At 47.6% G+C, this 18,069-nt stretch overlaps 1 protein-coding gene across 2 annotated transcripts in view; it reads right to left on the bottom strand.

Annotated features, from left to right (window-relative positions):
• LOC134339694 (ADP-ribose glycohydrolase MACROD2-like) overlaps positions 1-18,069 on the bottom strand; it is a 494,638-nt gene that overhangs the window by 109,131 nt on the left and 367,438 nt on the right. For both annotated transcript variants that reach the window (XM_063036408.1, XM_063036409.1), the window contains exon 2: positions 3,165-3,283. In XM_063036408.1, the coding sequence (XP_062892478.1) occupies positions 3,165-3,283 (119 nt within the window). The remainder of the gene's footprint in view (positions 1-3,164; positions 3,284-18,069) is intronic.

Below are 18,069 nucleotides of genomic sequence, written 5' to 3'. Positions count from 1 at the left end.
CTCTCTCTCCCTCTCGCTCGGAGCTGCTGGAAGAAGGTATCTATGTGCAACGGTCTCTCTCTCTTTCTCCCTCTTGCTCGAAGCTGCTCCAGGATTGTGCTGGAGTCCTGGGTCTTGGGCAATATTTAATTGACATGGTTTGTGGACTGGACCCCCCACTTCATGTCGTGACGCCTGGACTCTTTCGTCTTTATATTTTATATTCTGTGATTTTCGCTCGATTCTTTTTGATGGTTGCACATTTTGTTTTTTTCTTTGCGCACGGGTTCCATGGTGTTTCGTTGTTTCGTGGCTGTCTGTGAGGAAGATGAATCTCAGGGTTGTATACTGCATGCATGCTTCGATAATAAATGTACTTTGAATCTTTGAAATTATCTAAATCTTCATTTGTTCCTCAGCACGCTGATCTACATACACCTCCTTAGCTCCATGCAAATTGATTCTTTTTTGTGATTTTCTGGGCGATGGTCCTCTCTCTTCTCACCCCCTTTGTCCCATTCTTTAAAATCAGTGCTACTGTGCCAGTTATTCAATTTTGTCCAAAGGTTATACTTTATACTTTACTGTCGCCAAACAATTGGTACTAGAACGTACAATCATCACAGTGATATTTGATTCTGCGCTTCCCACTCCCTGGATTACAAATATTAAATATAAAAATATTAAAAATAGTTAAAATGAGTAAATATTAAAAATTTAAATTATAAATCATAAATAGAAAATAGAAAAGGGAAAGTCAGGTAGTGCAAAAAAACCGAGGGGCAGGTCCGGATATTTGAAGGGTACGGCCCAGATCCGGGTCAGGATCCGTTCAGCAGTCTTATCACAGTTGGAAAGAAGCTGTTCCCAAATCTGGCCGTACGAGTCTTCAAGCTCCTGAGCCTTCTCCCGGAGGGAAGAGGGACGAAAAGTGTGTTGGCTGGGTGGGCCATGTTCTTGATTATCCCAGCAGCACTGCTCCGACAGCGTGCGGTGTAAAGTGAGTCCAAGGACGGAAGATTGCTTTGTGTGATGTGCTGCGCTGTGTTCACAATCTTCTGCAGCTTCTTTTGGTCTTGGACAGGACAACTTCCATACCAGGTTGTGATGCACCCTGGAAGAATGCTTTCTACGGTGCATCTATAAAAATTAGTGAAGGTTTTAGGGGATAAGCCAAATTTCTTTAGTTTTCTCAGGAAGTAAAGGCGCTGGTGGGCCTTCTTGGCAGCGGACTCTGCTTGGTTGGACCAAGTCAGGTCATTTGTGATATTAACCTGGAGGAACTTAAAGCTTTTGACCTGTTCCACTTGCGCACCACCGATGGTTAAATGGCATCGGACAACAAAGATCATCATGAGAGAGAGCATAGGCCATCAACTTTTTACTGTTGATGTTTCTGTAGCAGGCAATTTTTTTTTTACGAGGCCGAGTTGCTAGCTTGACGCTCAATCCAGCACGGATAGAAAGTGTGCAAGGGAGCCGGCTGGATTCGAACTCAGGAGCCTTAGCTCCGAAGTCCGGTGCTGATGCCACTACGCCACCTGCTGGCTGGACAATAAAGATCACGCTTCCGGAATAGTTTGGATGTTCCTTTTGAATTTTGGGCTGCTGACCATGAAAACCGCCACGGAATTTCCCTCACGCTCAAGAGAAAATCTGCAGAGGCTGGAAATCCAAGCAACATACACTCACACACCTGGAGGGACTCAGCAGGCCAGGCAGCATCTATGGAAAAGAGTAAACAGTTGACATTTTGGGCTGAGACCCTTCATCAGGACTGGAGAAAAAAAGGTGAGGAGTTAGAAGGTGGGGGGAAGGGAGGAAGAACCACAAGGCGATAGGTGAAACTTGGGGGAGGTTGGTGGTTGGGGGAGGGGGTGAAGTGAAGAGCTGGGAAGTTGATCGGTGGAAGAGATACAGGATTGGAGAAGGGAGAATCTGATAGGAAAGGACAGGAGGCCGTGGAAAAAAGAAGAGGGGGAGGAGCATGAGAGGGAGGGAGGTAATTGGCCGGTAAAGAGATAAGGTGAGAGGAAAATGAGAATGGGGAATGGTGAAGTAGGGGGGGGAACATTACTGGAAGTGGGAGAAATCGATGTTCATGCCATCAGGTTGGAGGCTGCCCAGACACCCTTTCACACACAATTTTTTTTGAAATCGCCTGTACATTTTTGCTATTTCAATTCATAATTCAAGTCAGAATAACTGATGCCAAGATTAAGGTAGGCATTTTTGTTGGTCCACAGGTCAAACAGGTCATCAGTGACAGGCAATTCGAAGAACTTCTAGTGGGACCGGAGAAAATCGCATGGAAGGTATTCAAGGATGTTTTTGAAAATTTCCTTGGCAACTACAGAGCACCGAACTACGCACAGCTGGATGACAACATGCTTCAGTGCAGAAAAAACCATGAAGTGCAACTTGTCACTAAAGATTCCTTTTCTGTTTTATCCCATTTAGACTTCTTCCCTGCTAATCTTGGAGCTGTCAGTGAACGAGCACGGTGAAAGGTTTCACCAGGATATTGCGGTCACGGAGAAACAGTATCAGGGCAGCTGTAATCCATCAATGATGGCTGATTATTGTTGGACACTTAAACAAGAAGCCTCAGACGTGAAAGTACAGATGAAAATCACAAACAAAACATTTTAGCTCACTTGGACTATTCTCATGATCCTCTCCGAGAGAAGAAGTTTCCCCTCATGTTCCTCTTAAACTTCTCACCTTTCACCCTTAACCCATGACCTCTGGTGGTAGTCGCACCCATCCTCAGTTAGAAAAGCCTGCTTGCATTTATTCTATCTATACCGATCAAATCTCCTCTCAGTCTTCTACAACACCGTTATGCAATTAAACGCATTATAGTCAATAAAAGTTAATTTCTTGTTTCTCCAAATTCCTACGTGATACAGGTAGTCTGAAATCATATTTGTGTTCAGCTTCAAGAGGACTATCATAAACAAAAGCAATTACTGAGGAAGCAACACTTTCAAAGAAGTTTGTGGTCCGGTGAAGTGACCCCCCCCTTTAAGGGTCAGTCTTGAGTCTACACCCATACCGAGGAGCTGAAGGCACAGTTAGTCAAACTTCTGTGGGGGGAAGCGTGTTCAACCACGGCCCCGTGTGGAAGAGGACGCCAAATTCCGCTCTAATCGTGCTCGCTGGTGCGCGGTACAGTGACTTACTATGGTTCGCAGGTTATTTTCGCGGGCGAGCATCAGGCTGGTTTCGTAGCAGCTTTGCAGGACCTTTTCGGGAAGCCTTTCTTTCCCCCGTACGATCGGTCCCACTGTGTGGATGACATCTGTAGGGGGTTGGGTGGAAGAAAACAGAGACCACCGTGAGCCAAAATGTTGGTTGTGCGGTTCCCCATACACATGCAAATAATGTTGACATGTTATAATTGTGCAGATTTACAAAAAAAAAGGAGAGCGGCTTAATTTGCCACGTGTACTTTCAAACTCCACGTAACTCCTGTACCTAATCAAGTGGCCACTGGGCGTATGTTCACGGTTTTCTGCTGCTGTAGCCCATCCTTGAACAATGTTCAAAGTGTTGTGCGTTCAGAGATGCTCTTCTGTACACCACTGTGGAAATGGGTGGTTATTTGAGCCTTCCTTACTGGCTCAAACCAGACTGGCCATTCTCCTCTGACCTCTCTCATTAACAAGGCGTTTTTCACCCACAGAATTGTTGCTGACTGGATGCTTTTTCACTTCTCGCACCATTTTCTGTAAACTCTAGAGACTTGTGCGCGAGGATCCCGGGAGATCAGCAGTTTCTCAGACACTCAAACCACCCCGTCTAGCTGAGTCTAAGACCACAGCCTCAGAATAGAGGGGAGTCCTTACAGAACAGAGGTGAGGAGGAATTTCTCTAGCTAGAGGGTGGTGAATCTGTGGAATTCGTTGCCACAGGCGGCTGTAGAGGCCTAGTCTTTAGGTAGATCGAAAGCAGAGCTTGATTCGTCAGGGCATGAAGGGTTACGGGGAGAAAGCAGGGGATTGGGTCTGAGAGGGAAATGAATCAGCCATAATGAAATGGCAGAGGAGACTAATTCTTGCTAAGTGGCCTAATTCTGCTCCTATATCTCATGGTCTTACGGCGTCAACAATCATCCCACAGTCAAAGTCACTGAAATCACATTTCTTCCCCCATTCTGATTTTTGGCCTGAACGACAACTGAACCTCGTGACCACATCTCCGTGCTTTGATGCTTTGAGCTGCTGCCACGTGATTGGCTGACTGGATAGTTGCATTAACGAGCCAAGGTGCAGGCGTGCTTGATAAAGTGGCCACAAGTGTGCCGTGAAAAGTACAGTTTGCTTCAACGAGCAACACACTTGTTGGACTAACTCTCAAGGAATCAACAACTCAAGTCCTCAGCATTATTTGTTTATTAATTGTTATAGAAACATAGAAACATAGAAAATAGGTGCAGGAGTAGGTCTTTTGGCCCTTCGAGTCTGCACCGCCATTCATTACGATCATGGCTGATCATCCAACTCAGAACCCTATACCTGCCTTCTCTCCATACCCTCCGATCCCTTTAGCCACAAGGGCCATATCTAACTCCCTCTTAAATATAGCCAATGAACTGGCCTCAACTGTTTCCTGTGGCAGAGAATTCCACAGATTCACCACTCTCTGTGTGAAGAAGTTTTTCCTCATCTTGGTCCTAAAAGGCTTCCCCTCTATCCTCAAACTGTGACCCCTCGTTCTGGACTTCCCCAACATCGGGAACAATCTTCCTGCATCTAGCCTGTCCAATCCCTTTAGGATTTTATATGTTTCAATCAGATCCCCCCTCAATCTTCTAAATTCTTGCATTCGTACAATTTGTCTCCTTTTGCACGTTGGTTGTTTATCGGTCTATTTGCGTGCATTTTTTTATTGTGTTTCTAACGTATTTCTTTGCGTTTTACAGTGAATGCCTGCAAGAAAAGGAATCTCAAGGTAGCATATGGTGACCTATACGTACTTCGATAATAAATTTACTCCGAGCCTTGAATCGTCCAAGGATTGCGCTGGGGGCAGCCCGCAACAGTCGCCAACCTAGCTTGCTAGCCACAACCCGTGTGTCGTTGGAACATGGGCGGAAACTGGGGTACCTGGAGGAAACCCGTGCGGTCACGGGGAGAACGTACAAACTCCTTACGAACAGCGGCAGGAGATGAACCTCGATCACTGGCAGTTTAAAGTGTCACGCCAGCCACTACACTACCCTCCCACCCCCGACCATGAAAAGGTCACTGGCGCTTTTGATTTTGGTCACTGGAACACTGGTATTGGACAACAGACAATAGGTGCAGGAGTAGGCCATTCGGCCCTTTGAGCCAGCACCGCCATTCACTGTGATCATGGCTGATCATCCACAATCAGTATCCAGTTCCTGTCTTCTCCCCATATCCCTTCACTCCGCTATCTTTAAGAGCTCTATCTAACTCTTTCTTGAAAGAATCCAGAGAATTGGCCTCCACTGCCTTCTGAGGCAGAGCATTCCACAGAACCACAACCTTCTGTGTGAAAAAGTTTTTCCTCAACTCCATTCTAAATGGTCTACCCCTTATTCTTAAACTGTGGCCTCTGGTTCTGGACTCCCCCAACATCGGGAACATGTTTCCTGCCTCTAGCGTGTCCAATCCCTTAATAATCTTACATGTTTCAATCAGATCCCCTCTCATTCTTCTAAACTCCAGTGTATACAAGCCTAGTCGCTCCAATCTTTCAACATATGACATTCCCACCATCCCTGGAATTAACCCAGTGAACCTACGCTGCACTCCCTCCATAGCAAGAATGTCCTTCCTCAAATTTGGAGACCAAAACTGCACACAATACTCCAGGTGGGGTCTCACCAGGGCCTTGTACAACTGCAGAAGGACCTCTTTGCTCCTATACTCAACTCCCCTTGTTATGAAGGCCAACATGCCATTAGCTTTCTTCTCTGCCTGCTGTACCTGCATGCTTACTTTCAGTGACCGATGAACAAGGACACCTAGATCTCATTGTTACTTCCCCTTTTCCTAACTTGACACCATTCAGATAGTAATCTGCCTTCCTGTTCTTGCCACCAAAGTGGATAACCTCACATTTATCCACATTAAACTGCATCTGCCATGCATTTGCCCACTTACCCAACCTGTCCAAGTCACTCTGCATTCTCATAACATCCTCTTCACATTTCACACTGTCACCCAGCTTTGCATCATCTGCAAATTTGCTAATGTTACTTTTAATCCCTTCATCTAAATCATTAATGTGTATTATAAATAGCTGCGGTCCCAGTACCGAGCCTTGCGGTACCCCACTAGTCACTGGCTGCCATTCCGAAAAGGACCCGTTAATCCCTACTCTTTGTTTCCTGTCTGCCAACCAATTTTCTATCCATTTCAGTACCCTACCCCCAATACCATGTGCTCTAATTTTGCCCACTAACCTCCTATGTGGGACCTTATCAAAGGCTTTCTGAAAGTCCAGGTACACTACATCCACTGGCTTTCCCATGTCCATTTTCAGAGTTACAACCTCAAAAAATTCCAGAAGATTAGTGAAGCATGATTTCCCCCTCGTAAATCCATGCTGACTCAGACCTATCCTGCTACTGCTATCCAAATATGCCGCTATTTCATCTTTTATAACTGACTCCAACATCTTCCCCACCACTGATGTCAGACCAACTGGTCTATAATTGCCTGTTTTCTCTCTCCCTCATTTCTTAAAAAGTGGGATAACATTAGCTACCCTCCAATCCGCAGGAACTGATCCTGAATCTATAGAACATTGGAAAATGATTACTAATGTGTCCATGATTTCTAGAGCCACCTCCTTAAGTACCCTGGAATGCAGACCATCAGGCCGTGGGGATTTATCAGCCTTCAGTCCCAACAGTTTACCCAACACCATTTTCTGCCTAATGCAAATTTCCTTCAGTTCCCCTGTTACCCTGGGTCCTCTGGCCACTATTACATCTGGGAGATTGTTTGTGTCTTCCTGAGTGAAGACAGATCCAAAGTACCTGTTCAGCTCGTCTGCCATTTCCTAGTTCCCCATAATAATTTCACCTGTTTCTGTCTTCAAGGGCCCAACTTTGGTCTTAACTAATTTTTATCTCTTCACATACCTCAAGAAGCTTTTACTATCCTCCTTTATATTCTTGGCTAGCTTACCTTCGTACCTCATCTTTTCCCCCTGTATTGCCTTTTTAGTTATCTTCTGTTGCTCCTTAAAAGCCTCCCAATCCTCTGGCTTCCTACTCAGCTTTGCTATGTTATACTTCCTCTCTTTTATTTTTATACTGTCCTTGATTTCCCTTGTCATCCACGGTCGCCCCTTTCTTCCTCTTTGGAATGAACTGACCCTGCACCTTCTGTATTATTCCCAGAAATACCTGCCATTGTTGTTCCACTGTCATCCCTGCTAGGGTATCTTTCCAGTCAACTTTGGCCAGCTCCTCCCTCATGGCTCCATAGTCCCCTTTGTTCAACTGCAATACTGACACTTCCGATTTTCCCTTCTCCCTCTCAAATTGTAGATTAAAATTTACCACATTATGCTCACTACCTCCTAATGGCTCCTGTACCTCAAGTTCCCTTATCAAATCTGGCTCATTACACAACACTAAATCCAGAATTGCCTTCTCCCTGGTAGGCTCTAATACAAGCTGCTCTAAGAATCCATCTCTGAGGCTCTCCACAAACTCCCTTTCTTGGGGTCCAGTACCAACCTGATTTTCCCAGTCTACCTGCATGTTGAAATCCCCCATAACAACCGTAGTATTACCTTTGCGACATGCCAATTTTAACTCTTGATTTAACTAGCACCCTATATCTAGGCTATTGTTTGGGGGTCTGTAGATAACTCCCATTAGGGTCTTTTTGCCCTTACAGTTTCTCAGTTCTATCCATACTGACTCTACATCTCCTGATTCTATGTCCCCCCTCGCAAGGAACTGAATTTCATTCCTCACCAACAGAGCCACCCCACCCCCTCTGCCCACCTGTCTGTCCTTTCGATAGGACGTATACCCTTGAATATTCATTTCCCAGGCCTGGTCCTCTTGCAGCCATGTCTCTGTTATTCCTACAACATCATACTTGCCAATTTCCAACTGAGCCTCAAGCTCATCCACTTTATTTCTTATACTCCGTGCATTTATATATAATACCTTTAATCCTTTTAAAGTAGTACTTTTACTCCCCTCACCTTTCACTTGGCCATACTCTCCGATCCCCTCCTGAGCTTTCTGCCCCGTCAATTCTGTTGCCTTTCTTAACTTTTCTTATTCTCACTTTCCCTTTAACTCCATCCTCATATTTCCAGTTTGTCCCCTCCCGCCACTACTTAGTTTAAACACACCCGGGTAGCAGTGGCAAACCTGCCTGCCAGAATGCTGGTCCCCCGTCTGTTAAGATGCAACCCGTCCCTTCTGTACAATTCATCCTTACCCCAAAACAGATCCCAGTGGTCCAGGGATCTAAATCTCTGCCTCCCACACCAGCCCCTCAACCACACATTCAGGTCCGCTATCTCCCTGTTCCTCTCCTCTCCAGCACAAGGAACTGGAAGCAAACCCGAGATAACCACCCTGGAGGTCCTGCTCTTCAGCCTTCTTCCCAGTTCTCTGAAGTCACGCTGCAGAATTTCTTTCCTCTTCCTCCCGACGGCATTTGTGCCGACATGCACCACCACTTCCAGCTGTTCACCTTCTCCCTTGAGGATGCCCTGTAATCGGTCTGTGACGTCCTGGGTCCTGGCACCAGGGAGGCAACACACCATCCTTAAATCCCGCCTGTTGCAGCAGGAATCCCTTTCTGTACCTCTCACTATGGAGTCCCCTACTACCACGGCTCTGCCTGACTTCTGTCTCCTCGGCTTTGTTTCAGCGCCAATTTTTGACTCGCAGACCTGTCCGCCTCTCAGACTGGCTCTGCCTTCTGTCCCGACAGCTTCCAAGAGGGTGAACCTGTTTTCAAGAGGCACATCCCCCGGGGTCTCCTGTACCCCTTCCTCATCGTCGCCCCCCCCCACCTTCTCTCATCCGGTCTCTTCGGTGTAACAATCTTGCTGCAGGTCCTGTCCAGGAAACTCTCGGTTTCCCGGATGAACCTGAGGTCATCCAGTTGCCTCTCCAGTGCCGCAACACGGTCCTTCAGGAGCTGAACCTGGGCACACTTTCCACATTTGTAGCAGCCAGAGGCACCGTCAACGTCCCTGACCTCCCACATCATGCAGGCAGCACGCTGAATCAGTTGACCTGTCATTTCCTCACCAGTTCTCACCGTCTCCAACTGTGGCCTGGTCTCCTCCCTCAGCCTCCTCGCCGAAGACTCTCGAGACAAAGACTCGCACTTTTCTCGCAAGGCACTTCCCTCGACAAGGCCGCTCCCCTAGAGCAAACCTCGATTATATTGGCTGATTTCTTTGACTAATTCGTTTCACTTGTCGCACCTCGGCCGACCTCGAACGCTTGTGTTGCAGGCTGGTCCCGACCGGGTTTTAAATCAACCGCTCCTCCTCAGCCAATGCCCTCACTCACTCCTTCGCTTGTCGCGCCTCGGCCGACCTCGAATGTTTGAGCTATCTTAGAGCTATCTTCAAAGATAGGCACCTTTGCTCAGCGCGATGAACAAATTGCACCAATCATTCATTAGTTTGTATTAGCCCACAGACTTTTCACAGGCCTTTGCTTCCACTCCACTGGGCACAGAAGCGGGCAATGACACCTATGTGAGAACCTCAGCTGGAGCGGGCAAAACCCTAATGGGCAGTTTGTAAAGTGATGTGCTCCTTTTACAGCTGACACTAATCTCTGAGTGTGTCCAACCTCTGGCTCTGTGGGTCTTAATATGATCTCAAGTGCTCATTTGCGACACACATTTGAGACATTTACTCTCTAACTGTCCCAATTACTACTGAAGAGCCTCCTGCAGACCGGAAGCAATTAATTTCTTCTTGATCTCAGCTCCAGAGAGAGACTTGGACCTTTCCAAGTGCTGGGGCTCCTGGCTTGTACTCCCCCTGCATCTCCAGCTGAGGTGTCATCTCGCAGCCCGACGCTAAGCCTCGCCAGAATGATTCTGCTCTCCGGTGTGGCGTTGCCCGATCTTTCGCGATTACTCGGAGGAAGTCCGAGCGGGTCGGAGTCTCAGCTTAACGTCTCACCCGAGAGACTTTTCAGACCCTCCTTTTCGGCTGAGGAGTCGCCGCATATCGCGCCTCCGAGCCTCCGGTTCCAGCCCGTGATTTTCTGACTCAGAGACGGTAACCACCGTGGGGGCGACGGCGGGAATTAGCGAGGAGAAGATTCTCGAGGTTCAGGTTTATTTAACACGTGTACACCGAGGCGTTCAGGGAAGATCGTCGCTTGTGCCAACAGCCAACGCAGTCGGGGGCAGCCCGGAACTGTCGCCACACATTACGGTGCCAACATCGCAAGGATCAGCAGATCAACACGGAACACAAGAGAACAGCCACTGCAGGACGAGCCACATTCCTCCCTCACACCCTCGCGCGTGCACAACGCCTCTACTTCCTCAGGAGTCAACTGAGGTGCCGCATAACATCAGAAACTTTGACAAACTTCGATAGATGTGTAATGGAGAGTGTGTTGACTTGCTGGTACGGCAACACCAATGCCTTTGAACGGAAAATCTAACAAAAGGTAGTGGATTCACCCCAGTACATCACGGGTAAAGCCCTCCCAACCACTGAGCACATCGACATGAAACACTGTTGTAGGAAAGCAACATCCATCATCAGAGATCCCCACCACCCAGGCCATGCTCTCTCCTCGTAGAAGGTACAAGAGCCTCAGGACTCACACCACCAGGTTCAGGAACAGTTACTACCCCTCAGCCATCAGGCTCTTGAACAAAAGGGGATAACTACACTCATCTATTGAGATGTTCCCACAACCAAGGATCTCACTTTAAAGTCTCTTTATCTCGTGTTCTTGTTATTTATTACTATTTATTGATATTTGCATTTGCACAGTCTGTTGTCTTCTGCACTCTGGTTGATCTTTCACTGATCCTGTTTACAGTTACTATTCTATAGATTTGCTGAGTATGCCCACAGGAAAATGAATCTCAGGGTTGTATGTGGTGACACATGTGTACTCTATAATAAGATTTACATAGAACATAGAATAGTACAGCACAGTACAGACCCTTGGGCCCACAATGTTGTGCCGACCCTCAAACCCTGCCTCCCATATAAGCCCCCACCTTAAATTCCTCCATATACCTGTCTAGTAGTCTCTGAAATTTCACTAGTGTATCTGCCTCCACCACTGACTCAGGCAGTGCATTCCGTGCACCAACCACCCTGAGTAAAAAACCTTCCTCTAATATCCCCCTTGAACTTCCCACCCCTTACCTTAAAGCCATGTCCTCTTGTATGGAGCAGTGGTGCCCTGGGGAAGAGGCGCTGGCTATCCACTCTATCTATTCCTCTTATTATCTTGTACTTTGAACTTTAGGAGGGAACTGTGGGAAAATGAGGTTGCTCATTGAAATGAGAGCCGGACTGGAACTGATGGGCCAAATGGCCTCTTCCTGTATAAGGAACCTGAGGGAAAGCCCGCTCGGGATACCACGGGTAAAGCCCTCCCCATTGTTGAGCACATCTACACGCAACACCGTCGCAGGAAAGCAGCATCCATCATCAAGGACCCCACCATCGGAACGACGTCCCCCCCCCCAGGACCACGGCGCACCCACAGAGCATATACCGCGCACCGCTGGGATTGTCCGCTGCACTGCTGGCGAAACGTTGGGTGAGTGCCTTCAAGCTCCTGTACCTCCTCCCTGAGGGGAGCAATGAGAACGCCGGGGGCGTGAGCGCTTTCTCATGAGGAAGGGCTGGGTACGTTGGTACCCGCCGCAGTTTAGAAGGAGTGAAACGGGACCTGATTGAAACACGTAACCGCCTCCCCTCTCGAAAGCTCAAGGCAGATGGATGGGGAGTGAATGTTTCTCTTGAGGGAGGATCTAGAACCAGGGGGTCGCTGTTTAAAAGTAGGTGAGGCAACATTTCTTCCTCTCAAAAGGTCTCTGGACCTCACTTATTAATTAATTAATCAACCAATCAATTAATTAATTAATAGAGATAGATAGATAGACATACTTTATTGATCCCGAGGGAAATTGGGTTACGTTACAGTTGCACCAACCAAGAATAGAGTATAAATATAGCAATATAAAACCATAAATAATTAAATAGTAATATGTAAATTATGCCAGATGGAAATAAGTCCAGGACCAGCCTATTGGCTCAGGGTGTCTGACCCTCCAAGAGAGGAGTTGTAAGGTTTGATGGCCACAGGCAGGAATGACTTCCTATGACGCTCTGTGCTGCATCTCGGTGGAATGAGTCTCTGGCTGAATGTACTCCTGTGCCCAACCAGTACGTTATGTAGTGGGTGGGAGACATTGTCCAAGATGGCGTGCAACTTAGACAGCATCCTCTTTTCAGACACCACCGTCAGAGAGTCCAGTTCCATCCCCACAACATCACTGGCCTTACGAATGAGTTTGTTGATTCTGTTGGTGTCTGATATGGTGTGGACCAGGCCCTTTCAGCCCAACGAGCCACACCGCCCTCCATAAACGCCAGGTGAAGTGGAGCCTTCGAACATCTCTAAGGCAGAGGCAGATTCTTGACTGGCAAGAGGATGAAATATTACTCTTAATGTGCAGGAATATTATGTGATTACAAATAGATCAGCCATAATGGTTTTGAATGATGAATCGGGGGCAGTAGCCGGTGTTCAGGTCAAGATGTCGCTGGGCTGTTGTGGCTTAGACTTATTATATTCTCTTCAAGCTCATAGGGCTGGTTTTGGGGACAGTGCGGGGAGATAGGGGGTTAGGTTGGGGTTTGGGGTCGAGGGTAAGCGGGAGCCAGGAGTCCAGGTCAGAACACTCTTTGTGAGGAGGCCAGTGATCCTGATGAACGGAAGTCCAGTCAGAAGGCCTCATGGACGAGCGCCGGTGACTCCCCAAGCTCGGTAAGTCCCAGAGCTGGAGGTCTGCTGTGCAGTCGAAGCCTGCAGCTCGGAGACTGGAGGTGATAAGACCGGAAGTCGTTGACTGATCTCTCCCAGTCCTGAAGCCGGAGGCCCAATGTCTGAGTGTCTGTGAGTCCAGGCCAGGGATGTCGGAAGCCTCTGCAGGTCTGGTCCAAACCGTGATCTGTGAGTCTGGGGTTCGATACCAAAGGCCGAGGAGTGACGTTAGTGAGTTCAGAAGCAGGGGCCCGATGGTTGAGGCCCCCGGGCTGGTGGGATCTGGAAGTCTGAGGGCTGCTTTCTGCGAGTCCGGGCCAGGGAATGGAAGCTGGAGGCCTGTCCCGGGGCTGGGTGTGAGTGGGTGGGAGGGAGAAGCTCTGGGCATCGGAGGTCAGAGGTCAATTCCGACGCCGCCTGGAAGGAGTTTGTACGTTCTCCCCCGTGACCGCGTGGGTTTCCTCCGGGGGCTCCGGTTTCCTCCCACAGTCCAAAGACGAACTGGTTTGGAGATGGATTGGCCATTGTCAATCGTCCTACAGTAAGGCTAGCATTAAATAGGGGGACTGCTGGACTCAAAAGGCCCAGAATGGCCTACGCGGCTCAAAAGCCCAGAAGCACCTACTCTGCCTGCGCTGTACCTCAATAAATTAATAAAGTTCGTCGCGTGTTTTAATTTTCATGAACCTGAACTGGAACCGTGGAGCAGCTTGATGGGCCGAGCGACCGACTCCAGCTCTTAACTTGAATCTCTTCCTCACGATCCTTTGAGTTCCCTGCGGCAACAGGTTTTTGCTTCACCTTCGGCCAAAAGAATAATGAGAGGGAAAAAAAAGGAAATTGGAGGGGATCTGTAAAAAGATTAACAATGCAATCAAACGCAAATCCCCCTGTCCCTAATCCTACCACTGAGAGATCAGGCAATTTATTTCGAGCTGCCTGTAGTGTTCAATCAATAATCCTTTTCATTTAGGCTGTTCGACAGATGAGCCCACGTTCAGATGCAGCTGCAGGTCACAGCCTGGGCCCGATATTTTCCCTCAAAGTGGCAGGAATGCAAGGACGCTCCCCACTGCCCAGACGCTTGCCTATCAGAAGCTACTTCTTATCGTGGATTGGACTGTTGCTCCTGGCCCTTTCCCGTTGCTATTTTCCTACCTTTTGGGCGACTTTGAATCGGGGCGGCCCGCAGATAGCAAACGCCGAGCTGACCGAACGCGGACTCTTCCGATTTAGCGCCTTGTTCTTGCTCGTTCTTCTTTTGTTGCCGTTTGCGCAATTTTTTTTAGCGTCTGAGGGAATATTTTCTTTTGAATGGCTTTCACGGTCAAAAAAGAGGCAGATGAAATACAGTGTTGGGAAATGTACGATAATGCATTTTGGTAAAAGGAACAATAGTGCGGACTGTTACCTAAATGGGGAGAAGGTTCAAACATCAGAGGTGCAGAGGGACTTAGGAGTCCTCATGCAAGACTCCCAGAAGGTTAATTTACAGGTTGAGTCCGTAGTAAAGAAGACAAACACAATGTTGGCATTTATTTCAAGGGGAATAGGAAATAAAAACAAGGAGATAATGCTGAGGCTTTATAAGACACTAGTCAGGCCACACTTGGAGTATTGTCAACCGTTTCGGGCTCCATATCTCAGAAAGGATGTGTTGTCATTGGAGAGAGTCCAGAGGAGGTTCACGAGGATGATTCCAGGAATGAAGGGGTTAACATATGAGGAGCGTTTGGCAGCTTTGGGCCTGTACTCACTGGAATTTAGAAGAATGCGGAGGAGATCTCAGTGAAACCTACCGAATGTTGAAAGGACTAGATAGGGTGGATGTGGAGAGGATGTTTCCTACGTTGGGGGTGTCCAGAACTAGAGGGTGTTGCCTCAAAACTGAGGGGCGACTCTTTTAAAACAGAGGTAAGGAGGAATTTTTTTAGCCAGAGAGTAGCGAATCTGTGGAATGCTCTGCCACAGACTGCAGTGGAGACCAAGTCCGTGCATATATTTAAGGCGGAAGTTGATTGATTCCTGATCAGTCAGGGGATCAAAGGATATGGTGAGAAGGCAGGTGTATGGGGTTGAGTGGGATCTGGGATCAGCCATGATGAAATGGCAGAGCAGACTCGATGGGCTGAATGGCCTAATTCTGCTCCTATACCCTACGGTCTTATGGTTTTCTTTGTTTCATGGCTGTCTGTGGGGAAGACGAATCTCAGGGTTGTATACTACACACTGTGACGGGGTCCTGAATTATCCCTTCTGGACTGTGCCTTTAAAAAGAGAGAGAGTGTACAGCACAAACAGCTTGTTACCGAGAGAGAGAGAGAGGCGAAGACCGCTCACAGTTTGTTTGGGATTTCTGCAAGGACACTGCCAGCTTCTGAGTTCCTACAGCGAGAGAAGGGAGGAGCTACTTGATGGACAGCTGGTGTCCAGCACAACAGTATTTAAACCAGTGTAATTGCTTGTTTCACAGGACACGCAGACGCACTAGGGTGTGGTGAAGATACCACTATTCTGTTCAGGTGCCCACGAGTGTGGGACTGAGGATCAATTACGAGGTATCGATCTGTGATTATTAGTGCGTAAATGAGCGACCCTGTGGAGTCGACCAGTATGTCTAACTTTTGCCTGGGTTGGCAGACTATCACTTGAAGATGCTGCTCTTAAGTTGGTCAAGTCTGGCTAACTTGGAAGTTTTGGAGGACAACGGGAAGAATCGACAGCATCGGCTTACTCGAACAACCACAACACCTCTCTCTCTCCACCACTACGCAACTCAATACCATGACCTGAACTGATTTCATTTACTAATCATCGTAAAACTGTATCCATTTACCACCCACCCCAGGCTTGAAGAAGCTTGGTTTTTATATTTACACACACACACACACACACACACACACACACATATATATGTATAAAATTTATATATATATATATATATATATGTATTTTATATATATATATAATCATTGCTAAGCTGTTTGATTTATCTGAATTTATATTACTGTATTGCGTAGTTACTAATAAATATTATTAGTTAACAGCAATACCAGACTCCAAAGTGTTTTCCATTTCTGCTGGTTCTTTAACCTGTTACGGGCTGTGGAACAATACATACTTTGATGATAAATGCCCTTTGAATCCTTTATTAGGTCAGGGAACCTGGTGTCGCCTTCTGCTGCTGTAGCCCGTCCACTTCAAGGTTCGAGGCGTTGTGCGTTCAGAGATGCTCTTCTGCACACCAGTCGTAACGGGTGGTTATTTGAGTTACTGTCGCCTTCCTGTTGGCTTGAACCAGTCTGGCCATTCCCCTCTGACCTCTCTCCTCTGACCTTTCTCCCCTGTTTCTCTCATCAGCAAAGCACTTTCGCCTGCTGAACGGCCTCTCACTGGATGATTTTTTTTTTTTGGATTTCACACTGCTCTCTATAAACCGTAGAGACCGCTGTGTGTGAAAATCCCAGGAGATCAGCAGCCTCTGAGATACTCAGACCACCCCATCTGGCACCATGATTCCATGATCAAAGCCACTTAGGTCAGACTCCTTCCCCCATTCCGACGTTTGGGCCGCGCAACAACAGGACCTCTTGACCATGCCTGCGTGCTTTAATGTGTCGAGTTGCTGCCACATGATTAGCTGAACAGATATTTGCATTGACGAGCAGGTGTACAGGTGTACCTAATAATGTGGCCACTGAGTGTTTGTAGATAGTAATAGTGGAGCTCAGATTTATGGCATCCTAAGGCACGATGCATGTTCAACCATTCAGTGGTTAAAACCAGCAGCACTTTCTAATCAACAGAGTTCAGATACAATTTATAGCTTCCAGGAGCATTTCCGATTGTACTCTCAGTCTGTCCATTCCCCCCGCCCCCAACTAACAATCCAACAGCGTATACAAACATAATTCACTAGAATTCGCGAATGTGCTTGAAAGCCATTCGATTGTATTAACAGCAGGGGCCGAAAGTCCGTGTTATTCATACGGAAAATACTTTCCTCTGAAACACCGGCTTATTTATTTTTTGCTCAGTGAACTCTTTCACGAGCGCTCAGCCAGTTCTCTGCCGAAATTAATGAGACTTCAAGCTGTGACTTTAACAGTTCAACACTTAGAGAGGGAATGATTGAACACAATCCTGTCTGCTGCGCCCGAGAGGCATCACAGGAACACACTTTAACGGCGCGGGTTGATGACCTCAGTGGAACCGAACGACCTCACCAGTCGACCTGAAGCGTACCGTCCTGTTTCCTCTCTGCCGTACCTCATGGGTGTTTCTTGCGGATTCTACGGGTGACTGGGGGAGAGGGGAAGAGGTTCACGGCGGCGATGGACTGGGTTTGAATCCCGTCCCCGTCAATAACCTCGTAGCCATGGCAGCGCGCCGGTAAGCGCGATTGCTTTACAACGGCAGCGAGCACTGATCGGGGGTTTGATTCCTGCTGTTTCGGTAAGGAGTTTGTCCACTCTGGCCCCCTCCCCCACCCAGTGACCGTAAGGGTTTCCTCCAGGTGCTGTGGTTTCCTCCCACATGCCAAAGACATGGGGGTTAGGGTTAGTAAGTTGTGCCCTTGCAATGTTGGTGCTGGAAGCATGGCGACACTGGGGGCTGTGGTCGTCGACACAAGCGAGGTATTTTTGATGTACGTGTGATAAATAAAGCTAACCTTTAATCTTTTGCCTCTGAGCAAATTTTCAATCCTCCCAACTTGAGACCTCACCTTCCAGACCATCCCACCGTGCAGGACCCTGTCGAAGGCTTGCTAAGGTCCAAATCAATAATGTCTACTGCCCAACCCTCATCGACCTTCTCGGTTACCCCCTCCATGAAACTCTAAAAGATACATCAGGCACACGGGCTTATAGAAGAGTACAGCACAGGAACAGGCCGCTCGGCCCATAACGTTGTGCTGTACCAGCTAAAAAGCAAATCAAAAACACCCAAACACTAATCCCTCCTACCCTACACCATGTCCCTATCCTTCCATCTTCCTTATATTAGGAATAGTCAGCATGGCTTTGTCAAGGGCAGGTCGTGCCTTATGAGCCTGATTGAATTTTTTGAGGATGTGACTA

The sequence above is a fragment of the Mobula hypostoma genome, chromosome 30, assembly GCF_963921235.1.
Source record: "Mobula hypostoma chromosome 30, sMobHyp1.1, whole genome shotgun sequence".
Classification (NCBI taxonomy): domain Eukaryota; kingdom Metazoa; phylum Chordata; class Chondrichthyes; order Myliobatiformes; family Myliobatidae; genus Mobula; species Mobula hypostoma.
This window is presented reverse-complemented; position numbering and strand designations above follow the sequence as displayed.